This window comes from Vitis riparia, chromosome 5 (genome assembly GCF_004353265.1).
Source record: "Vitis riparia cultivar Riparia Gloire de Montpellier isolate 1030 chromosome 5, EGFV_Vit.rip_1.0, whole genome shotgun sequence".
In the NCBI taxonomy this organism is placed as follows: Eukaryota; Viridiplantae; Streptophyta; class Magnoliopsida; order Vitales; family Vitaceae; genus Vitis; species Vitis riparia.
In genome coordinates this window covers 16799601-16825521 of record NC_048435.1, presented here as the reverse complement: position 1 = coordinate 16825521, position 25921 = coordinate 16799601, and the positions used below count along the sequence as shown (strand labels likewise).

General features: G+C 33.7%; 2 protein-coding genes across 3 annotated transcripts; one reads left to right on the top strand and one right to left on the bottom strand.

The window, feature by feature from the left end:
• The first annotated feature begins 4172 nt into the window (after window positions 1-4172).
• Window positions 4173-21900, top strand: LOC117914686 (actin-related protein 2/3 complex subunit 4). Its single transcript, XM_034830130.1, has 8 exons — window positions 4173-4396; window positions 5090-5155; window positions 5960-6012; window positions 9041-9068; window positions 10476-10550; window positions 13833-13937; window positions 14608-14697; window positions 21572-21900. Exons 1-8 carry the CDS (start codon window positions 4394-4396, stop codon window positions 21659-21661), a joined length of 510 nt encoding a protein of 169 aa, XP_034686021.1. The 5' UTR covers window positions 4173-4393; the 3' UTR covers window positions 21662-21900.
• Window positions 21888-25921, bottom strand: LOC117914685 (melanoma-associated antigen 8). 2 transcript variants are annotated; one of them, XM_034830127.1, is made up of 8 exons: window positions 25839-25921; window positions 25038-25086; window positions 24703-24949; window positions 23178-23330; window positions 22651-22807; window positions 22432-22546; window positions 22195-22256; window positions 21888-22106 (listed from the first exon to the last, which is right to left on the bottom strand). In XM_034830127.1, exons 2-7 carry the CDS (start codon window positions 25083-25085, stop codon window positions 22218-22220), a joined length of 759 nt encoding a protein of 252 aa, XP_034686018.1. In that variant the 5' UTR covers window position 25086; window positions 25839-25921; the 3' UTR covers window positions 21888-22106; window positions 22195-22217. The 2 variants fall into 2 exon arrangements, with proteins under 2 accessions (XP_034686018.1, XP_034686020.1); XM_034830129.1 differs by having other exon boundaries at window positions 22651-22756.

Below are 25921 nucleotides of genomic sequence, written 5' to 3'. Positions count from 1 at the left end.
TAAATTTATGTTGTAACTGTAATATGAGTACCAAAAAAGTACTTTAACATATTGCTATTAAAAATCTAACACAAATCTATATTATGAAGATAATGTTCAAAAGTACAAACAACTCTAAATACAAATACATCCAAAATAAAAGCATAAAACATTACATAGATATAGTCTAAAACATAATAGACATTAAGCATCCAATTAATTAATTTTGAAACATACAACCAAAAATAAAAGAAATAGTCCAACTAAAATTGCTTTATGCATTAACTTTGTTTTTGTTAAAATATTTTTGTCATCTTTATTCACTACATACATTCTTCTTTCAACAACCTCTTATGGTTCTTGGTAGGTGTTATTATCACCAAATTCTTCAGGGGACACCCATTTAAAGAAATGATAGTTGTCTATAATATTAGCATATTGACAACAAAATTATAACTTATTTAGGTTATCTTTTGATTTAGAAATTCTAATAGTCACCCTATGCATTGGTGTACATTTACACATACAATTATGGTATAGTAGATATTTAATTGCTAGAGTGTGGATGGATCAAACTGAGGGGTGTAATAAAATACGTACTTGGATTAATATCCAACCATTTATATGCCTTTGAAACAAAATCATTATATGACATTCCTAATTCAATGTATATGCCTTTTTGTTGTTCACTCTTGTATTGTATTTGTTTATCATTCTAGGTACAATTTCTCCTCCTTCATAAAGGTAACTATAAATAGAATTTCTTAAGTCCATTTACCAATGGAAAAGTAAGCCTTATTTCAGTGACAATCAAATCATTTTATTTTACAATATTACAACCAAGGTAAATGTTATAATAAATAGAAAACCAATTAATAAAAATCATAATTAATTTTAAAATATCTTGTATCATAAAGAACAATATTTGTAGTTCATAAGGCATGCTAGAGATATAGCAAACTAACCCACAATTACCTAGTTTTGTAAGAAATTTTAAATTTTCAAAATTATATTTTATCGTAATGTTATTGTATTTGTATTGTAAGTGTAGTGTATTTGTATTGTACCCATATATTTTTTTTATTAAAAAAATAATTTTATAGATGTCTATTTATACATTATTGAATTACTATTAACAACCCGATGTATTGAAATTACTAATTAATTTTTATAAAAAGCATAAAATCATTGTGAATTCATATTACTACTTCATTTGGTTTCCAAGGTTGTTGTACAACATTGAGCATACTAGGAATACAACATAATAGTGTACAAATATTAGTTGAGTAAAAATCAATTCAATATTTTGCGAAGTGGCATATTATAATGTATTGTAATATTAATGTGTTTATATTGTAACTATAGCAAATTTGTATCGTACTTGTATTTTATAATAAAAGTAATGATTTTACAAAACCTTCAAACTAGTTGGCATCCAACACATTATACAAATATATTACTTGTACAAAAGGTATCAAATTCATAACAAAAATATAATGGTCCTAATCCTTTAACAAATTTATAATAAAAGACAAAGTTGTCATATACAAAGGTTATGTTTGGTTCCCGGAAAGTACCAAGGAAAGAAAAAAAAATGAAAAAGAAAATGATTTTCTCATATTTTGTTTCACTATAAATTTTTTAAAATAAAATTAAATATAATTAAAATTAGTTAGAAATTTATACATTTAAAATTATTTAATCTTTATATAATAGAGGAAATTAAGTGAAATGAGTTTGAAGAAACATGTAAAAATAATTTATTAATTTTGAATCTATTTTTTATTTTTCTTCATTTTTTCTTTTCTTCCACTTTTCATCTCTATTTTCTTTCCCTCACATTTTCCTTCGAATTTTTCGTAAACCAAACATAGCCAAAGTGATTCCAATTTTCAATGACACTCTAAACTAGTTCACAATTATACAAAGAAAGTGGTCTCAAACAAGCATGAAATAAATGAGATTTTTTTTCTATGCCATTTTAAACCGGTTCTAACAACAAAGCTAGAGTAAAAACCTTTTTAATGAGAATCAATGAGAATTATATCAAACACTTAAGAAAAAAAAAAAAGGCCTCCAACCATTACACTCGAAATGACCAAAATCATATCAAATAATTAGAAAAAATATTTGACAACATTTTATATAAAAAATATATGGACATTTTTTTATATAGAATGCTCTGACCATTACACTCAAAATGACCAAAATCATATCAAGCAATTAGAAAAAATATTTGACAACATTTTATATAAAAAAATATGGACATTTTTTTCTTAAACCTTTTTTAATCTATCATATCTAATTTATTAGATCTATATTGTTAAAATCATGAACATCTCATTCTTTAATGCAAGTTTTAAACTATTCCTTTTAAAAAAAAATTACATATCGAAAAAAATAAATAAAACATGTATCTATTCTTCACTTCATAGACAGGGGTACTTTCGTGTTCTTTGGGTATTTTAAAAAATTATTTCTTCTTACCCTTGATAGATTCTTTATTGGATTCATAAATAAAAAAGCTTTTTGCAGAAATTAAAGTTCACAAACCTAAGGTTTGGCTATAGTAATTTTCCTTTTTTTCTTTACTTGATATACATAGACAACAACTTTTTAAGGGTTTTGACTTCACGGAGGTTCCTCTTCTTGTTCTTTTTTTTTTTGGTTGTCAAGGGTAGTTTTGGCAATTTTTTTTTTCAATCCCATTAAAAAAAATCACTTTTAGAAAATAAAATTTATACTAATATCAAAGCTTTCGAGTCTAGGACAACAATATAGTTGAGGCTACAAAAGATCAATTCTATGATTCAAATATAGATGACATGATAGATGATATTTAATATAATATCACAATATTTACAATTTGATTAATTTGATAACCAAATGATAATTTTTCTTTTGAAATAATTTAACTTTAGCTAGAAAACCTCCATAATAAGAAAAATCAAACCAAAATCATTGACGATTGCTCGGTAAAATTGGAAAAAAAAATTATTATAAGGAAATTATATAATACATTTACCAAAATTAAACCGAAACATATAATTCATTTCACAAAAATAGCATCCAAACAAGCAAAACCCACGTTACATCTAATCTAAAAATCAAAGGCTTGCTTTCAAATCATCATAAGTTAGATTTCTCTAACAATGCAAATAAATATATATAAAATGTATAAATCAAACACAAAAAAGGGAAGAATAAAAGTTCATAAACTCAAAAAGAAGAAAATGTTAAAACTAGAAGAAATCTTTATGAGGAAGCCAAAGAAATGTGCATGATATGAGAGGAAAACCCTAACCTAAGAGACACGTCTATTCTTCATCCTATCTTTTACATTTTGAATACCAAGAACCTCCCCTTTCTCTATCATGACTTTTTATCGTGAGTTTCTTTTTTTCTTTTTAAATTTTTTTTTATCGTCTTTTACTTTTAAAAAACAATAGAGAACAACTTGAGCTTGTTCTCTAAAAATTATTATTTTTAATCTTATTTTTAAAATTGTAACTTAAAAACTACCATCAAACATGTAAAAAAATTTTATTTTTATTTTTATTTTTAAAAACTAAAAATTTGACTTAATTTGCCTCATGACAATATATTTTGTTTGAGTATAAGGTCAATTTGACCAAAAATTCTAGAAATTAAGGAATTGTTTGATAACTGTTTTAAAAAACAATATTTTGTTATTCAAAACATATAATTTAGGAAACATGTTTCACAACCAAAAACTATTTTTTATTTTCTATTCTTAATAATAGAAAACATGTTATTTTTAAGAAACATATTTTAATTATTTCATATAGTTTCGTATTAATAAATAATTTTACAAACATGTAAAACGATTAAAAATAAAACACTAAATATAAAAATTATTTTTAAAACATATTTAAAAATAAGTTAAAAAATATTTTAGATTTAAAAAAAAAATTATTTTATAAAACATTATATAATAATTTTGAAAATTCTTAAAAATTATTTTAAAAAACCTAGAACAAATAAAGACTTATCCACTACTAACAATTGAATATCTAAACACCAAGTTATTATTTTTATTTATTTATTAATTTTACAAAAATCGTATTTGGAAAAAAACATGAAAAACGTGACTCGAATTTATTCTATCTGAATTCTTTTTCTTCCCTATTTATGATTTGATTATTTTCAAAAAAATATTTTAAAATTTTGAAGTTTATTTTCAGGGCCTATTCCCTGGTTGGGCGAGGAGGGGAAGTGGTTCATCTGCATCACCATCACCATCACAGTTGGGCCACCTACAGTTTCCCCAGCAGGCGTCATAGCGTCTAGGTTTCCACCATCCAGATCCATGGTGGCATAGGAGGAGAACTGGGTCCTGAAGTGGTTCCTTTTCATCTCCACCTCCACTTTTCCGCAGCAGCCATCCTGATCCATGGTAACCCCTATGTCCTATTCATTCTTCTTTGCTTGATCCGAAATTACGGAAATAAAATTTCTTTTGTCTGTTTGGTTCTTGTGTTTCCGGAAGTTACAACACTCACCTCAATTCCCCTACTCACATGTACTAGCGTCATTTTGTTATCCGGATCTATATTCTGTCCAAAATTTAAAGTTTCAAAGCTTCGTTTTTTTTTTTCCTGCAATTTTTCTCCTTAATGTGATTTAGGGTTCTTAATTTGTCATTTTGCGGGATCTTACAAGCTATGAAAACCTTTGAATTCATCATGGTTTATTTAGATAATTTCTTTTATGATGTAGGAAAAGAAATGAAAGCTCCTAAACATGTGATTGACTGACAAATGTATCATACAAAATTTTTGTCATTAATAAGGTCATTTTTATTTTTCATTGATCAACCAAACATTGGATTTAGGATTTGTTTAGTTTTCTCAGCAATCAAACCGAGGGTTAGGAACTTTGGTGTTTACTTTTGGTTGGTTTGTTTGTTCAATTCATTTGGCAGCAAATGCCATGGGGTACTGGATAAATTTGAATATGTAAAATTTTCAATTGTGGTTGCAAAATTTTATGTTCAATTTTGTTGTAGTTTTGGGTTTGGCTGCTCAGTGCGTAGAGTTCTTTTTCTGCCCCCTTACCAGTAAGTTACTCAGTTTTTTAATATTTTCAGGCAAACACATCTCGATTGTATTTCACTTGCATACGGAACACTCTTGAAGCTGCCATGTGCCTGCAGGTATGCTGTATCTGTAATTTTATCAGACATCAGATTTTGATTGCATATCTTGAATTGAATATAGTGGTTGATTAGGAGTACAGGGACTTGACATAATCCGTTTTTCAATTCATGGCGTTTGTGTGCGTGTGCGTGTGTGTTTTTATTTTTATTTTTTTCAAAAAAAAAATAAAAATTGAATGTGTGCATGATTGGCTAATAATTTCAAAAAGTGAATAAATTTTTATTTGTACAAGTTGGTAGTAGATTTTTGTCTGTCCATTCAGTTGCTTGTTAACTTATGAAATTCTGCATGAGCACCACCGATTCATGGTTTATTTGGGTTGTTGGTCAAAATTTTGAGATTTTATCTTTCTGTCTGTCTATTTCTATATTGGTTTGTGCTTATCTATAATGTTTGGAGGTTGGTCCTGTCTGGGTTTTTTTCCATTCCATAAACTTTGAAGTATTCTATAATGAATATAGAATGCCATTCTTGTTCCTTTCCACAACCATGCTAACCCTTAAAAATCTACTGTGATGCTTTTGGTACCAACACATAAGATTAAGATTGCAACAAAATGTCTTGACAAGGTGTTGCTGGGTGGATCTTCTTTATGTCCAACTAGTTAGTTTTCTTATTTGTGGTTGCTCATGATTGTCAATATGATCAAGCTTGTCGTTTTCCCTTGCTTCATGAGAATTTCCCCTTGAATTATTGTTCTAGGCCTTGGATTTTTTTTCTTCGCTCAACCATTCTACTTAAGCATGATTATGATGTCTAACTGTTTTCTAACTTGCCAAGTTTCCATGTGTTGGTTGCAGAACTTCCCTTGTCAAGAAGTTGAAAGGCATAACAAACCAGAGGTTGAACTAAAGTATGTTCATTGGTTCCAGAAGGATCTTTTTTCCTTTTATGCTTGTGTTCCTTTCTTCTTTTGCTCATTATAGAATTCTGCTTTCCTTTTTAACTCTTGAATATGTCATAGAAAGAGAAAGTGAATATGCTCTCACATCGGAAGAGAATTTTTTTTATAAAAATGCATATGGTATCTATTTTTTGCATTGCTTAAAAAATTTCTTGGGTGGAAGTGTCCTATATTCCTTATACAATCTGGTAGATAGAAAACTAGTTGAAAACATCATCTTTGTTTGATTTTCTTTTTATTTATTTATTTATTTATTTTCCATCTCTGTTTTCTCTTAGATTTAGACATTACTATATTTTCAGTTTGCATAATTTAAGCTTGTAGCTTTTAAATGTATGACCTGCTATGAACTGTAGCGGTTGACTGGTTTCGGCTTTCAACAAGGGTTCCGTGTGATAGTGCAATGATAATTAAATCCTGGTGATTGTGCTATCATAATTAAATCCTGGTGATGGTACAATGAAAATTAAGTGACTCTGTTGGAATCTTAGTCCATGAGTACTGGATAGATTCCATTTCTATATCATTTACATATAATACCAGCCCCAGAACAATCATCATCACAAAATTTTGATCACACGTTAAAAGCTTGAATCTTTAGCTAGAAGTGGTAAAGTCACAGATTTTTTTTTGTCTGAGGAAACTTTATTCCTTAAAGTAGTATGTATCACCATATTAAAATGCTAAAATTGTTTTTACTTTACAAACCCTGGTATATGTTTTTTTTTTTTTGGGGTATTTTTTTTTTTTTTTGATTAGAAACAAAGATATAATATACATTGATAAAAAGTACAAGAGAAGGGTGAGGGGTCCTCTCCACAAAATACAATAATCTGATCAGAATATGACTGAAGCTCCTCCACTATGAAAGGAAACCTATGCAAAAATTAGTTCAATTATGGCCATTTATCAAAACCAAACACAATTCCTTTCATTGTTGTCCAACCCTTTTGAATTACGAACCAAACGCCAATTAAATTGAATTTTTTAGGTAAATTTTTTGTCTCCATTGGGACTTGAAACTGGAACCATCGTCACAAATCCTTTGAACCCTTTACCACTTGAGCTGGCCTCAAGGGCAAACCTTAGTATGTATTTATATTTATATCATAGATATATGGTGAGCTGATGATCACATTTAAGTTGTACATATTGTCAAGAAATATGATGGAGCTTATGCTATTTTATCATTGGATATTTAAGGTAATATGGAATGAGGAAGAAGTGGAAAAATCTAATAACTTCAGATTGGGAATTTGGGAAATGTCGTCTTCTCTAAATTTATTGAGCTTATCCAAGTCACTGACGGTTACATAAATAATTCTAGTCTGTTTTTCAAGTGATGATGGCATTTCCTCATAACCTTACTGTCTAACCAAGACTGACCCTGTACGGTATAGTCATGCTGTCAAATTTTAAAACTCTAGTTTTCCTTGAAAAGTTTAAAGTCTTATATACATATCTACCTTGACAGGATTTTTTCTTTTTCCTTTTTTTTTTTTGATAGGTAAGAAAAGATCTACTATAAAAAGAGGTGCCAAAAAAGCGACTCAAGGTATACAATACTTATACACCCACCGCCAAAATGGCCAAAAAAGAAGAAAAACACCCAGCTGGCCCAACAAACAACCTTAGTTAGAACCCAACCAATCAATAAAACTAACTATAGTTAGAGGGCAATCGACTATAAACAACTTGGCCTCTTACCAAAGAGAAAGAACAAAAGAGTATTTGAGTCTCTGGATTGACAACACATCATCCTTAAAGGTCAATCTATTTCTTGCCTTCCAAACCGTCCAAAAAATGTAAAGAGGAGTTGTTCTCCACACCTTCTTGCGCTTTTTGCCCACAAAAGAACCATGCCAACTAAGGAGAGTCTCTCTAATTGATGAAGGCGGCACCCATGACACCCCAAACAAATTAAAAAGCAAATCCCATAAGACCCTTGTTTTTGTACAATGTAGAAGAAGATGGTCTATGGTCTCCTCTTTCTCAAGGCACATAAAACATCTATTTGCCAAGGCCCATCCTCTTTTCTGAATAAGATCTAGGGTTAAGGCTTTGCCCCACTTAGCCTCCCACGCAAAAAAGCTAATCTTGGGCTGCACCCACACATTCCAAATGCAGCTAGAAGGAAACAAAGAAGGGCAGCCCGCTTCTAGAGCAAGGTAGAGGGACTTGACCAAGAACTTTCCACTCTTTGTTTCGGTCCAAAACACCATATCATCCACATTTCCGCACTCTCTTCCCATGAAGCCGCTCCAAGAATCTTTCTGCCTCCTCCACCTCCCAATCATTGAAGGCTTTTGAAAAATAGGGATTCCAACTGGTACATTTTCGTCATCAGGGCAATCTGTTTTAATCAAATGATCTGACAAAAATAAGCTACTTCAAAAACTCCTTCTTTGACCTCCTAAGCGATTATCAGATTCTAAGATATTGATTCTCCCTTTATTCTTTGGAGATGTATGCACAGATGATTCCCTTTTCCTTTTTGTGCGTGCATGATATATTTCTTTGTCAGTTTTACTTGATTCACCAATCTTATATCATCTTTACCTTCAGCTATACCCATTGTGTGTGTGCGTGCATGAGCACACATTTGTAAAGTATAGTGATACTACCTTACTGCATTTGCTTGGATACACTGGTAAATTTGCAACTATTAGTATCAGAATTTATTGTAATAACTTTAAGTGAAAGCACAAAGGTATTTTGTGGATGCTTGATAAAAATTGCAACTGTTAGGCACCACGCTGAATGTGCATAAGTTCTCATTTCATTTATTTTCCTGTCCCATACATGTTTATAATCAGAATCATCCTATATTGGACATTGTAGGCATGTTTTCTTTATGCACCATATTTGTTTCATGACCTATTAGTATACTTTGTTTATTTACTCCAGCATCACTTCCATTTACATGAAATGTTCCACTGGGATAATCTTCATATTTTATCCTCTTTGTATTTTTCAGGACAAGTCCAGAAGTTCTGCTAAATCCAGTAAGAACCATCTTCTTTATATCAGATCTAACAGAAAATTTTTGCATTTTTCTTTGAAGTTTTGTAATAACATCAATGCAATTCCTAGTGTTTCTAAGCTTCTGCAGATTTGTTTGTTTCCATTCACCAATCGAATACTGAAAAGCGTTCTTATTGACTGTTAAGACTAGTGCTGAGGCCTGATGAAATAATTGGAAACAATAGCTTTTTTTCTTGCATTGATTCACTTTACTCTGGTCTCTTTTCTTTCCAACCAAGCAAGTACTAGCCCAGATCATTTCTAGGCCTCTCAATGAGTTACTTGGTCTATGCTACATGATAACAAAGTCATCATTAAACTCATAGAAGTTGAGCAATTCATATATATTAAGCTTAGGACTGTTATGGAGATCATCAGTCAACTCCACCATGTTAGCATTAGAATCACTCTTTCCAACTTCACAGGGCCAAGCTTCCTAGGTTTCAGTTTGTCAATAAGTTCATGGGGAAAATTGGAAATTACTTTTTCAATAAGAATATTGCTTTAAGTTTTGTCTTTAATTTCATCCTTCCTGAAAATGCCACCAATTTGATCTCATCATTCATAATACCATTTTCATCAATTGTCAAAGAATTTTCCAATCTGTATCTCTGCTGCTATTACATTTCATGTTGTTTCTTAATCACGCTGGGTTAACTTTCTGGTTGTTGCTTTGTATTTTATATTGATGTTAAGGTTTGCAGGAAGTTGATTACCACACACAAAAAGACACATATAGACGGAAACATTTTCCATTTGTAAGGGATTTAATATAAAAATCTACAAAGTTGTATCAGCTATCCAAGTTTTGGCATACTCATAAGCATTGGCTGTGAATCTTTTCTTCTTATTCCTTCCCAAACATGATCTTCACTTCGTTTACCATGGTTTCTATATCATTATTCTGGAAACAATGGGTTCAAACTTCTGATTGTATCAGCCACTTTCCTCTGGGAGTTTTACATGCCATATTACATGCAATTTCATAAATGGTCTGATTAATATCACTTCTTTGCTTTAGCTTTTTGCTGTTTTTTTTTGGTTCTCTTTTTCTGAAAGCTTGTATTTTAGATGAAAATGGCTGTTGCAATCAGAAGTTTGAACCCATTGTTTCCAGAATAGTGATATAGAAACCATGGTAAACGAAGTGAAGATCATGTTTGGGAAGGAATAAGAAGAAAATATTCTGTTCATGGCTCTATCCATCTCTCTCTTTCACTTGCTATTTGAATTTTATGGTTGATTACACTTATTCTTTTGAAAATTGATAGCAATGGATTCTTGAACCTATAAATGTTGTACATTGTTTTGTGTTCTTTTACATCTAAACTATGGATGTCACTTGCATTTCAAGGATTGTATTTTTATTTTTGAAATTATCATTTCAGGTTTTGATTTGTCGGAATGAAGCTGAAAAATGCTTGATAGAAACATCTATCAATTCACTGCGAATAAGCCTCAAGGTAAAACCTGATAACTATATTTGGATGCTTCTTATGTCTCTTGTTGCTTGTAGATCAAATATATTACTTCAAGAACATCAGTGTAAATGTTTCCATCTAGTGTATATGATAAAATCAACTGCATATCAAACTATCTGTGTAGGTTATCACTTATTTATATTTGTTTACAATTCTATGAAGCTTAATTGGTGTGATGCTTTTAGTTTTTGGTAATTCACTTGGTTCTATTGAGTAAGAATATGTAATTGTGGGGCATTTTCATTTTTGGTTCATCCGAGTCTATAATTTTTTTTTTTTTTTTCTCTTCTAGGTCAAATTTGCAGCATGCAGATCATATATGTAATATCTTGAGCACACAAAACATGTGAATTTCATAAGCAATGCATCACTTTGAAAACCTATCAGAAAAAAAACTTGGTTGGCACCCCTTCAAGCTCATAAAAGATCTGCTATTATGCATTTGAAAATTAATTTCAAGGTACATTACAAACAAACAAGCCACCAAAAGCTGTCAAGATCCACAATCACCCTCTCTCCAAAAGCTGTCACACTCATAGGCAAATCTGCACAACCACTTTCCTAATAATGCCTTGGTAAGTTGATCAAAGGCTCCTCATGCCCAAACCCCCTATGGACTTTCCACAACAAACAATCAGTCACTGTAAAAGATGAATTTTCCTTTTAGGAAGACCTCCACCACATAAAAAATCTCTTTGAATTCTTTCTAGCCTAATCCTATCCTTATGAGGTGTTACAAAAGCCCTTAAGAAATAGATTGGTAGGCCTAGATAGAGTGCTTTTCAACAAAATGAGCACTTCTCCCTTGGAGAGATATTGGCATTTCTAGGAGGTTAGCCTTTTCCGAAATCTTTCTTCAATTGGTGTTTTAAAAGTTTAAGAGTGATCTTGAAGTGTTTTTCTCAAAGGAAGCAAAGTGTAATGAGACATCAGCCTCAAAGGGGGAAAAAACAAACAAAAAAAAGGATAAACTTTTAATAAAATCACATAAAAATAGAGCAATTAGAAAACCATAGAATTTATAATAAGAATTTCCTTTGTTTGTCGTAATAATTTCTAATTTAGTTCCTCTATCTTTCAAAATCCAAAGTCATGGTTCTATCGAATTAGTCTTCATTCTTCAACATCACTGTTATCACTGGTGGGAGCATCTAAGGAATCATCACATTTTTATTTTTTATTTTGGTAAATCTAAGGAATCATCACATTATTGCTCTATTATTCTCTTTAGCATCCTCTCTAGCAATATTAATGCTTGCCCATTCTTATTCTTCATCCAACAATTGTAGCGGTAGAAGTTCAGGCTTCAAGGAAAGCATTGGTAGTAAGGGGCAGTATAGCAACCCCAAACCAGCTAATTAAGCAACTCCAGCAGCAAATTAGCTCTCCTCCAAAATCAAAAACCTAACACCTGATAGCCAAGAACTCTTCTTTTTTCCTCTAAATCTCTTTTTCTTTCTTTCTTTTTGTTCCTCTTTTTGAAGGGTTAACAGAATCTAATTAAGCCCTACTTTTTAAAAATTAACCCAAGAGTCAAGCCTAGGACCCAAAACTTATAAAATAGGATACCAAAAGCTCAAAAACATTAAAATCCATTGGATATTGAGGCCCAAGAAGGCCCATATTCATAAAAAGCCATAAATATCTAAGGCTTAAGCCTCAACAGCTTCAAGGCTTGAGCCTCAGGATTGTGCACCTCAGTAAGATGAGGCTTAAGCCTCAAGTACATTGTATTGAGGCTTAAGAAGGTACTTGAGGTTAGCACCTAAGCCTTCAAAGTACTTAAAAACATTGTCTTCTACTGACTCCCACACCAAAGGGGCTTGGATTGAGCGCCCACCAGCATTCCCAAGTACCATCAATGGAGGGGTTAACTCTCCTGCAATCTAACTCATAAGCTAGATCCTCCAAAAATTCCTGTGGGCAGCATCTCACTTTTCTCCATATCCTCCACAATTTTCAAGTTGTTGACTTATACAATCTTAATATGGAGTTAGAGTTTGGTTGATCATCTTCTAACTGATGTGAAGGAGGGAGTATTTATTATCATACAAAGTATCATGATAATGTAAGGCTCTTCTCTTTTTCTTCTATCATGGAAGTTTGATCCGCCAAAAATGTAAGCTGCCAATTGATTTCTTCTTTATTATGCAGCTTTGATCTACCAAAACTGTATACCGCCAATTAAAAGAAGGGATGGATGGGGCATTTTTATCACATACTGCATCATTACCACATAAAACCCTTCAATTCTTCTAGTGTGCAGGTTGATCTACCAAAACTGTACTTGCTCATTTGGTCCATCAAAACTCTAAATTTGATGGCAAATCCCTTCCTGACTTGTACAGTCTTAATATGGGTTTTAAAGATTGGGTGTTTGGAGCAAAACTGCTGTTGCTACCTCTTCTGTGCTAGCTTGATCTATCAAAGCAATGTTTGATCTACCAAAACTCTGAAATTGATGACATTTCCCTTCCTGACTTGTACAATCTTAATATAGGAATCAAAGATTGGGTATTCTAAGCAAGATACTGTTAACCTCTTCCAATTGATTTCAAGGAGGGAGGAAGAGTATTTATCTGGGGCATTTTTTGAGTTCGGTCATTGTCACATATAGTCCTTAAATTGTGTATTTATTTTTAAAAGAATTCTCTTCCTCACATGTACAATCCCAATATGGGCATCAAAGAATAGGAAGGAGGGAGTAAGTATTTTCCTGAGCCTTTTTTGGACTCAAATCATTATTATGTAAATCCCTTGATGGATTTCTCATAAATCTCTTTTTCAAGCACAAAATGTTATTTGAAGTCATGTATGCATCCTATGAGCATAACATTTTAATGCAGGCTTCCAACAATTTATGCTACAAGGGCTGAAAGTGGAGGCTTTATCCCTTGTATTTCCCCTCAAGGCAAAGCTCAAGGCACAAAGCTTAGACACCTTCTAGAATAACTTTCTATTACACTAGAAAATTATTGCTGAATGTCAAATATGGGTTCATATGCGTTTACCACTGAAACCATTTCACCCTACCTTGGCCGAAACTGTTTCAGAATTGGCTTCTTAGCTTGCAATTGAACTGGAACTTGGCTCAAAAACAGCATTTTGGCAGATAATAGATCATTTGTGGTCATTTTCTTTTCCTTATCATTAGGATTGCATACCATCTTTCGTATTGAAGAATTCATAGTAATATAAAATCATTATTCTATTGAATTGCCATGCGGCTGTCTCCTTATATGTATGTCTTTTTTGGTTGTATAGGTAAAGCAGGCTGATGAACTAGAAAATATATTAACTAAGAAATTTCTTAGATTTTTGTCAATGAGGGCAGAAGCATTTCAAGTATTGAGGAGAAAACCAGTGCAGGTATGTATGGTCTCATCTCCATGAGTTGGCATAGAACATGCACTTTAAATTCCTGATTCTCAGAGTGATTGGTGGTAATTTGCCTTTAGAAGGACCTTTTTACCAAAACATTCTGAGGAAAAAAAGATGTATGTGCTGGAAGTTTTGGGTTATTACAATGCTGGCATGGGCCAATAATGAGTATAATGTATTTTGATTCGGATAGCTTTGTTGTGCATGATTTGGTCAGAAGTAAGTCTGGACACCTCACACCACAAGAAATGGTTCTCCAATCCTTTCTCTTGATACTAATCATGCTCAACCTTGGCCAAGTAAAACTGGGGAAAAGAACCCCAAAATCTCTTTAGTGATTAAAGCTCGGTCTTCTAGAACATCACCTGACTTGAACACCTGAACCTGGGATGAATTTCTTTTTGCATCTTGTGTTAGCTATCATGTGCAAGAGTTTGTTTGTTACCCATTCTTTATTCTGGTGTTTTTTTTTATTTGTTTGATATTATTGATTAATGATCTTGTACATCAATATCTGGATTATAATATAGGTCATATCACTTGAATTCCATTTTTGATAAGTCATAGCTCTTGAATTCTTTCTTTACTACTTAGAACAGTTTCCTGTTTGCAAATTTTTGCTTAGTTTCATTTGTTTCTCTGGTGGTTCACTTTGCAGGGTTATGACATTAGCTTTCTTATAACAAACTATCACTGTGAGGATATGCAAAAACACAAGCTTATTGATTTTATCGTGCAATTTATGGAGGCAAGTTCTCTAATGAATTTTTTTTTACCATTTTCTTTTCCTAACTTATATTTATTAGGTGGCTCTGGTATGTCTTCCTTTTGTAATTTGATTTCTATTTGATATGCACATAATTACAGATCTAGCAACTTGTAAATTGTTTTTTGATGAGTAGATACTTAATTTTTACTAAGTAGACAACCATATTTTATCAGTTTTAAAAATAAGAAAAGAAACTAAAATTTCAAAATTTCTTTAGCCAATTTGATTCAATATACTTCCTTCATTTTAACTGTGTTTTCTTTTTTGGGTCTCAATTTCATTCTAGATTATTTTTACCAGAGCTATTCCCATTATTCTTGCATAATCACTGGATAGTTGATTTCCTCCCTCTCTTTTTCACTATCTTTTCGCAATTAATCCCTGAAATCTAAACTGTCTTTTTACATGTAATGATCCCTGACTTCTAAAATTTGTCACTATGATGCCCATATAGACTGCCCAGATGATGGTGCAGTCTGCCAATATTTAGCTAACTTTAATACAAATTGATTCTAAAGTCCTTGTAATCCTCTTGAATTTAATTTGAGATCTAGGGTTCGGAGTACATTGCTATAGTCTTCAGTTTCTGGTCCTTTGGACTTGGATAATAAATAAATAAAAGGTTGAAATTCAAAGCAAAGGGCTTTATCTTTCACATTGTCCATATGGGGTTCTTAGTATGAGAGGAAGTCGATCTTGTAGATAGCCAAATTCGAATGGAAAGGGAAGCAGGCTGAGAACTAAGATGGGGTTGGTTGGCAGGTGTGGCAGAAGCCCCTCAAGGGTCTTACAAATGGGGAATTCTTGGACAATTCTAAGAAGGTGGTGTGAGACTCTTTAGTCCCAATCCTTGTCATTCTGAATAGGGTTTTCAGAATGAGAGCTGAGTGAATTACGAGCTCATAGATTAACAAGATAACATTAAATGGACGGCTAGCTGACCTTTCTAGTGGAAAATGCAATGATACAATGTGTTCCATGAAATCCAGTGGCCCCAACTCCCTTTAAATCAGTGACATGAACTCAGGCAGTTTCTGACTATTATCAGCTTGATGGCACCCAATTCTAGCTGCCCTATTGGGGTCTTCAAACAATATTGTGAACTTGGTGGTAGGCTGGCTTAGCTCACCTACAAGCACAAGTTCATGTTGGGTTCTGGCTCCGAACTCTAGTAAGCATGGATCAACTGGGTATATAGATAGAACTATGCATCATCAAGGAAAGTGTAGTAGATGAGTTTTACCCTAGGTGTGATAGAAATATCTTTAGGCAACTCCCCCACTGATTGTTAAAGGTACCCTCTTGATCGAGCAAGAAGAAGCCTAGTGAGAACGTGTTAGCATGAAATTAAATGTTTAACCACCTTCCACACTCCCAACTTCTCTTGCAATCTCAGGTTTCGTGCTCATACACTATTCTGGATGCTAAGGATGCCTCAAAAAGTTTTGCCTTGCAATGACAATGAACCAGATTTTTGGGTAACCTGGCCTAGCCCGTCCCAAATATGAAGAATTCAATCAGGGTGTGGATGGGATTATGGTGGTTTTCTAAAAACCGGGCCAGGTTCAGGCAGGGTATGGTTCTTTATGCCCCATCTTATATACAAAAATACATTTGTCTTCACTGATCCATTAATATAAATATCCACTCACAAATAACAGATTTTCCTGAATCCCTCATTCCATCCTTTGCTTCACTAATCCACTTCAAATCACCATGTCACTGGTAGAGGCTACTAGTTATCACCTCCTGCTAGAAGTCATCATTGTGGCTGATCTGCCACTTGGTTGAGATGAATTTTATTTCTTTGTATGTGTCTCTCTTTCTTCTTCCTTTTTTGAAACACGACTGAGAGATTTTTTTCCTTTCTTTTCATCAATTTTCTCCACAAATGAACAAAGAATTATTGGTGTAGATTTGTCCATTATGGTCTCAACTTCATCAAATGGACCATTAATGAAAAAATAAAATTCGAATTTTGAAGAAACTAAAGTTTGGATTCAAAATTTTATTGTTGCTTATCCTCAGTTTTCTTGTCTAAAGATTCAGGCATATTCCAAGAAATCCTGCAAATTTGTTAGGCTTTGTATGCTGACAAATTTTCACTACCACAGCCATGCACTGCACTTCACATCTTACCAGCCGTCGTATGCCTCCTTCCATTTTTAATACATATATTTTTTTCACTTTCCTATTCATGTACTCCATTCCTTCTTCTCTTTCCCATTTTTTTTTTCTCCAATCATTGCCTACAGTGATCACATGCACACACTCCTTTCTTTCTTTTTTGTTTTTTTTTTTTTTTTTTTCCTGTTTTTCCTGCCATCTACCATCATCACACGCAAAACCACACAATCATTTTTTTTTCTTTTATTTATTTTCTTTTCCTACAATCATCACACAATGTTTTTTTTCTTCCTCACAGTGGTTCCAGTCCACTTCAAAACTTTCATCACTTCAACCATGATATATATATAATGGTTGGAATTCCCTATCTCCAAGAAAAATCCAATCTATGTCCATATATTTCAAATGATTTAATTTAAATACATTTTAGGCCTAATCTAAATTTGGATTTTTAAAAGAACATTTAAGTTGCTCAAATCCATTTAATGAATCGAAAATACTAATCGAAGGGTTAGAATATTACTTGAAAAACTGATCTTCAAACTCTAGGCTCTCAAATCTTTAGCTATATATTCTCTTATCTCTTTGGTCTTTATGCAGAATGATGTCTATATAGAGAAGTAAAGAAAACTTATTATTTACACCTAGGGTTTTTTATTATTAGGAAAAGGCCTTTCTACCCTTTTAATGTTATTAATTAATTTCTTTATTTTTAAAATGACCATTTTACACCTAAAATCAAGTTTGGGCATTACATCCTCTCATCCTTAACAAGTTTTCTAAACTTGACATACCAAAAGCTCAAAATAGATGTGAATGCTTCTCTCACCTCTTCCTCTAATTCCCACGTAGTCTCTTGAATACTTATGATTGATCCACTAGACCTTTACCAACTTGATAATAGTATGACATAGTACCGTGTACATTATATCTACCATATGAATGGATACTTCTTCATAAGTCAAATCCTTTGAAATTTGAATAGGCTCTAACTCTATAACATGAGAGGGATTAAAAACATATTTCCTCAAAGCTAATACGTGGAATACATTATGGGTCTTAGACAAGCTTGGGGGTAGGACCACTTTATATGCCAAAGTGCCTACTCTTTCTAATATTTCATACAATCCCACAAACTAAGGACTAAGCTTTTCCTTCCTCCCAAACCTCATTATAGATTTCATAGGCAAAACTATTAAGAACACTTGGTCATCAATCTCAAATTCCATCTCATCCCGTGATTATCAACATAACTCTTCTGTCTACTTTGAGTTGGTTTTAATTTTTCTTTAACTAAAGCAAATTTTTCAACAGTTAACCACACAAGTTTAGTACCAAAAAATTTCCTCTCTCTAACCTCATCCAATAAGCAAATAATTGATACCTCCTTCCGTACATCCCCCTTGAAGGGGTCATCCCAATACTAGTTTGAAAGCTATTATTGTAGGCAAAATCTACCAAAGGTAAGTAATCATCCCAATTACCTTTCAAGTCCAAAACACATGCTCTCAACCAATCTTCTAAAACCTGAATTACTCTCTTTGACCGGCCATCGATCCAAGGATGGAAAGTAGTACTAAAACTTCATATTGAGTTTTTTTTTTAAAAAAAACTATGCCAAAATTTGAAAGTAAAATGACAATCCCTATTGGATACCATAGAAACGGGTACCTCATGCATTCTCACAATCTCCTAGACATAAAGAGAAACTGGTCGGTCCATGGAGAAATTGGCTTTCATAGGTAGAAAACGAGCAAACTTTGTTACTTGATCAACAATTACCCAAATAGCATCATTATCCCCTAAGGTTTTGGGCAGCCTTGTCACAAAATGCATGGTAATATGTTCCTACTTCCATTCAGGAATAGAATATGGTTGCACAAACTGTGTTGGTTGTTCATGCTTAGCTTTCGCCTATTGGCACACCAAACACTTAGCCACAAAATGTGCAATATCTTGTTTCATGCTTGACCACTAATAATTATGTCTCAAATCTTTGTACATCTTCGTCTCTCCAAGGTGGATCGTAAGCCTAGAACAATGAGCTTCCTCTAAAAGCTCCCTCATTAAGTCTCCGTCATTTGTGACATAGAGTTTTGTCCCAAATCTCAAGGCCTTGTCTCCATAAGTTGCACTAATTGAGGATCATTCTTTTGTAGGGTCTTAATTCTCCCTCTCCCAACTAAGTCTAGTTGTACTATGAAATTTGCCACATAAGCTCCTTAGTCCAAAACTTTGATATAGACCTATAAACACCTCAAATCCTAATAATCGCTTCTAACCAACACTTATAGTTGCTAAGAAGCCAATTGATTTCTTTCTCAAGGCATCAACCACAACACTCCGCTTCCTTGGATGATATTGAATAATGCAGTCCTTAAGTAATTCTATCAATTTCTTCTATCTCATGTTTAATTCCTTCTGGGAAAACAAGTACTTCAAACTCTCATGATCCATGAATATCTCACAAGTTTCACCAAAATGGAAATGTCTCCAAATCTTAGGAGCAAAGACCACTACAACTACCTCTAAATCATGATGTGGTGGTTTCGCTCATAAGATTTTAACTTTCTAAAAGCATAAGTCACAACTTTCCCATGCTGCATAAAACTCAATCCCTAACCTTGGTGGGAGGCATCACTATACATTACAAATCCTCCTAAACCCAAAGGAATAGTCAAAACAAGATTTGCCACAAATTTGCTTTTCAACTATTGGAAGCTACGCTCATAGTTATCAAACCACTCAAACTTAATCCCCTTCTGTGTCAATTTGGTCAAAGGTAGGGTGATCTTAGAAAACCCCTCAATAAACCGCTTGTAGTAACCGACAAGTCCCAAAAAATTTTGAATCTTAATCATGGTACAGAGTCTCCTCCAATTGGCTACAACATCTACTTTTTAAGGTCAATTGAGATGCCATCCGTGGTTACCACATGCCAAAGGAAAGAGACGTTGCATAACCAAAATTCACACTTCTTTAGTTTAACATACAACCTATCCCTTATAGTCTGCAATACAATGCTCAAACGATACTCTTGTACCTCTCCACTCTGAGTAAAACCAAACTATCATCTATAAAAATCACCATAAACTAATCCAAATAGGGTTTGAATACCTTATTCATTAAGTCTATAAATATAGTAATCGCATTAGTCAAACCAAAAGGTATCACCAAAAACTCATAATGCTCATATCTAGTTTGAAAAGTAGTATTGGTATATCCTCATCTTTGATCCTCAACTAATGATATCCAATTGTGATAGCCCACATTAGATAAGGGAAAAAGTTTTTGATATTATATATATATGAACTTTTAATCTTGTAGATTCATTTTAAAGTCATATTGGTCTTTCGGACTTGAAGCAGACAATATTTATACAGTTGGGAATGAGTCATTATAAATGGTATCAAAGTCTATCCCTGATCCCAATGTGAAACTTTATCTGCTTGTTTGGTCCCATAATCCTATGGGATACAACGAGAATGTTGTGTTTACATTAGGGAGATAGTGATTATGATATCTCACATTGAATAGGGGAAAAAGTTTCCGATGTTGTATATGTATGAACTCTTTTAACCTTTTAGACACATTTTAAAACTATGATGACACTTTGGGCCTAGCACTAACAATATTTACATGGTCGAGAGTGGGTTGTTACAAGTTTGGTCATGGTTCACATTAGTAGGGTTTATGTCAGATTTTCCTTCATTGTTTGCCTTCCTAAGAGGATGATCAAAACAACCAGCATTTTTGGTTGGGGAATGTTTGCTTTCTATTTTTATTTTCAAAAGATTGTGGGTTTCACTCGAAACAGTCTGTTGGGAGAATCATATGTGTCTATTTTATAAGCAAATATATAATATAATAAAGCACCATAAAGGGCAGCAAACCCTAGTATTCAGAAAGTAACAAACAATCACCCCACAATAAAATGGACATTAAGAACCAACTTATGTCAACCCTAATCTATCAATAAAATCAATAAAATGAACAAACAAATAGACCACCATCCCCAAGAGAATCCTTGGACCAGAGTAACAAAGGCTTGAGAAACTGGTCCTTTAAAACTTATACCTGTAGCTCCTCCATGACTCCCCCTCAACAATTCTCCTTTTTGTTACCTTCCAAATGCACCTAAGGCCAAGGGGATGTGTCCCTCACGTTTCTCCTCAACTCCATTGAGCTACCATGCTATCTACTTAGACTCATTTACTGAGCTCAGGAGCAACCAGACCACAATGACAGTGGAAAACAGGGCCCACAGGAACGTAAGATAATTGGCCACATGCTTGCTCTCTGACCAGTACTATTTCTCTATTTGCTAGTATTTTTAGTACTGCTAATCTTTTAATTAGAATTGGAGAATGCTAGGCAATCCGGGCATGGGTTCTTAAGCACCATTCCTTAAAACATGCACATCTTTCATTCTTCAATTACCAACATGCGCAGAAAACTTAATCCCTAGATTTTCCTTTCCCATTTTGACTCAGACTTTCACCATTTGATGTGATGAAATCTGATGTGATTTACCGTTCAGATGTCAAAGTTGAGATCCAAGTATTGTTGGGTGATCCTTTTTGCAGAGCATGCAATACAAAATAGGGTTCTTTGAGTATCAAACTAGAATGTTTCCTGTTGGTTATTTGTTAACAGTTTCTTTTTGTTCTGATACTGTTGGTATCTTTGTGATGAGTTTCTCAAACTGCATCTTCCCATATTGCAGGATATCGATAAAGAGATAAGCGAATTGAAATTGTCGGTGAACACACGGGGGAGGCTTGTAGCTACAGAGTTTCTAAAGCAATTCATCTGAAGCTTGTTTCTGCATATATTGTGCACCATGTTCTTAAAAGTTACAGTGGGATGCCATAAGGATTGTCTCTCTAGTGGTTCAGTGTTTGTTGTCTCTGAAATTTATTCTCTTTTTCTTTTCTTTTCATTTATTTGATGTATATCTTCTCGTCAGAATTCTTTTCTTTTCATCTTTTGTAAGATTCTACAAGGAATGTCGCAATGGTTGAACTATGACTAGCACCAAGTTGAGACTGTCAAGGTTCTGATTTAATTTTGGGCAAATGTAAACATGTCCCGCTAGGGAATATATAATAACTACAATTCCACAAAATTCCCAAACAAAGATGTTTAAGGCTCATCAAACAAAAATGGGCAATTGGGCATCTCAGCTGCAGCTCTATCCATTCTGTTGAGCATGTCCTCATCCAACCAACTCCTCACTATTTATCAGCCACCACATCATTCTGCACCAGAAACATCTCATTTTTGTTAATTATTATTTGTACATAGAGTGAAAGCTATTCAGCTATGAACTAAAACTATCAAGCATACCTGCATAAATTAGGTGCAAGACACTATTCAACATCTGCCGAGGCACCATCATTCTGCACAATCTGCCATCACAAAATTCCTTCAGAATGCCAAATTGATGACAATGGGAATAGCTTTGCATGAGATGGGGTTTAACATCCCCAAAGGAACTCAGTCCGCCAGTAGAATTGAAACATAAACATGAAATAAATAAACCCACCAAAAGCATTAATAAACCTATTATTCTCCAAATAATACCTGTGATATATACTCTTTAATCTTCTTGCTAATGGCTTCATCTAAAGCTCTTTCAGCAAGCTCGTAAAACAAAGTATTGCCCTCAGGACCATTCACTTTGTCCTTCTGCAAATACCTACAGATCAGTTCAATTATGGGCTAAGCAAACTAAGGTCCATCAAGTGAATAATCTCGGAACTCATAATAAATATAAAATCCACCTTATCAAATTGGTCTAACCTTTGCTGGACAAGTGCTTCCAACGCCTGCTTAATGTTTCCAAGGACAGGATGGTTTTCTTCATTTTCATACAATCCCATCCGCCTCATATGATGCCAAAGACCATCTGCAATGCTTTCACCACAATGGTGGTAGGTTCTGTCATGTTGGTAAAGAACTAGAAGCAGGGTATTATAATAACGAAAATTTGACCTTCAAATTCATATGGGATTCTCAAGTTGAAAAATAAATCCTAGCCATCTGCTCAATTTTTATACACGTTCTTAATGAATTTATAGAAAAGCGGAACACCCACTGAGCTGATGGCCCAGATTTCCAAACAGATTCAGGTTCCAACCACATACACATCCAGGCTGAACGGAGTAAGGATGGTTCCAACCCAAATTATTGCTATCTATCTTGGCATTCATATTACATAGAAATACCATCCAAAAGATCAGCATTCCAGAACAATTCAATTAGAAAGCATACTATGATCTTATTAACCTATCAAATAAATAAATAAAAAAATCAATTAGAAAGCATACCTTCTGCAATTTTCCCTCCAGCAAGATATACAATACTAACAATGACGAAGGTAAATCCAGTCAGATGTGCTGTATTTACATCCTCAACATATTTCCGATACACATCAGCAGGTAGCTGACTTATGATCACATAAGATTTTACATCTGCAAAACCTGGAACAAATGCATCATGAGAGTATAATTAGAGCCAAAACAGAAGAAGCAAGCACAAAAAGGGGCAGGCACCTGTCCAGCATTACCAATGGTGGAACCTAATATATCCATACACACAACCTGATCCTTTTGGTTGCTCATTAAAATGTATGGGATAAATATATCTGTAAAATCATGCAAAGAAAAAATGATAGGTCTATCATTCAACAATGCATATTTTCATCAGGAAAAATAGATGGGCATTAAGATCAGGATTTTTTCTTTAGAAGAGCAAATTGAGAGGGCTTTGGAAATGAAGGGATGCAGGTACACCTGCCACTGAAGCCAAATTTTCATAGTTCTACATACTTAGGCATTGATTTTCCTAACAGCGCCACTTCAAAGATCTTTTTAAAATAGTTTACTAGATGCAGAACTTCCGAACATAGCGTATTTTCTTTTACTTTTTAAATGCACCTACATACTCATGAATACAAACTGCTACCAGGGTAAATCTAGTTTAAATGGTGAAACAGAAGATGAAAGAGTACTATGTGGAGACGGCAATTAGATTTGTTATCAACAATTGACGTAGAGAGGCTGGCTGCGAGGTGGAAACGTTGACATTGACCAGCGACATTGTAAAGATGATGTGGGTAGAACAGATTTACTAAGGTGACACTGGCCTTGGGATGAAAGTGAATACACCAGTAGTGGAAGTTGCAGTTCAGGGGAACCACAACAGCACTGGCAACAACTGAGTATGTGCATCAGCATGAAATGAATCATGATCTTGATGTTGGTGGACTTTTATGGACATATCATACAAATTATATACTCATATGTCAGTTATCTGGTACAATTTGATTGTTCTAAATTCAACATGTCAAAGATCTGCCCCAAATAGATAATTATGCATAAATTCATTTATATTTCACTAGATATATCCTGAAAACTGACTACATATATGATGCATGTGCAACTAGCCTATGTCTAACATTGCTAAAGAACCTGTTATATGAGCTCAGGCCCATTATTTGGCACAAGGGAACCAACCATTCCCTAGATTGCTTTCCATGCCAAACCATGCATCAGAACTAGTAATTCATGGATCTCAATTCACAAGAAGCTATCCATTCTTTTTTGAAGGTTAGAACTTGCAGTATTTAGATTTCACCTATTCAATAGTATAAGCAAATGAGATTGGATATTCCTTAACAATAGGTTTCAAATTTAACCCCATTTATTGAAACCCACTGAATCTAGAGCAACTTCAAACTTCAAGCATGCATTAACAATGTGAATCAAATCAACTTACATCCGGTCCACAAAACTATGTTGAAGCTACAAAATTGTTACGATAAAAAATTAAGTGGGAGGAAAAGCTTTTAACTCTGTTGTGAAGTGCGACCCTGATTGGTGGATGAAGGTCGAGATCGTTGAAGCTCCTTCATTTCATAGCCGAAAATGGTGGATAGCTTCTCTCTGGCTGCATTGATTACAAGAGCAGGGAGAGCACGCTGGCGATAATTCTTAGTAACAAGTTGAGTAAGTTCATCTCTCTTGATTGGGCACCCTGAATTTTGGTGGGTCTTAAATAGGACATAGCGAATTACTTCTGCCACAAGCTTGTCCTTTTCCTGGATGCACCAAAAAAAAAAGGATCATTCAGCTCATCAATAGAAAGAGATTGAACTCACTAAGAGGAACTGAGACAGCATTTTGCACCTCTTGGGAAATATCAAATTGAGATAAATCTTCCCCTGCATTTGCCATCCTGAAAGTGAATAAAACATATCATAGTCAGTTGCTTCATTTTATCTCCTTGAGATCATCTCCAAAAGCTAACATAAAACATGCTGGGAAAACTTCTCATTTCCTCCAATCACAAGGCATGAAATAAAGAAACTTCATTTTCTCTTCTTTTCATGCATTTCTAGGAAACCAAACAGAAAAAGGAAAAAAAAAAATTCACTCTCTCAACCAACAGAAATAGAAAACCTGAAACTTAAAACTAACAAAACAAAACTTCATTGGTCCTTTTCCTTTTCTCAATTTCCAGAACAAGAAAACAAAAATCCCTTAATTGTCTTAGCAAGCAAAACAACACTAGACATGAAATAAAGAGACTAAATTTTCTTTTCATTTCCAGCCTTTTCTAGACAACCAAACAGAAAATACACACATGATTACCAACCAAAACAACCGAAAACATTGAAACTAAAAGTAGTTAAAAAAAGAAAAAAGAAAAAATAGAACAGCTTCATTTAATCCTCATTTCCTCCGGTTTATCAGCAACCAACACAAAATTCTTCCCTTCTCAGCAACCAAAACAAACATAAAACATAAAATGGGGAAGAAAGAAAACAAAAACTTCGATTCCTCTTACTTTCCCCCACTTTCAGAACAACCATACCCCCTACCTTGCTCAACAAACCAGAAAAAAGAAAAGAAGAAAAAGACACCATTTTTGCCCACTTTCTCGGGAAACAAACAGAAACCCGGAACCTTTCAGCAGTCAAAACGTACCCTAAGAAGAAAATCCCTATGGATTTTGCAGGCGATTTCTCCAAGGGAGTTGGCGTAGGGCTTGGGTTTCTGCGCGAGCGCGC

Excerpts from the sequence above, each read along its gene's own strand:
- LOC117914686 (XM_034830130.1), top strand. Across the intron at positions 5,156-5,959 it reads AAGCTGCCATGTGCCTGCAG|AACTTCCCTTGTCAAGAAGT; the intron begins GTATGCTGTATC and ends TGTTGGTTGCAG. Across the intron at positions 9,069-10,475 it reads CAGAAGTTCTGCTAAATCCA|GTTTTGATTTGTCGGAATGA; the intron begins GTAAGAACCATC and ends TTATCATTTCAG.
- LOC117914685 (XM_034830127.1), bottom strand. The coding sequence starts at position 25,085 with ATGGCAAATGCAGGGGAAGATTTATCTCAATTTGATATTTCCCAAGAG. Across the intron at positions 22,808-23,177 it reads TGGAGGGAAAATTGCAGAAG|TTCTTTACCAACATGACAGA; the intron begins GTATGCTTTCTA and ends CCCTGCTTCTAG. Across the intron at positions 22,547-22,650 it reads GAAGCACTTGTCCAGCAAAG|GTATTTGCAGAAGGACAAAG; the intron begins GTTAGACCAATT and ends ACTGATCTGTAG.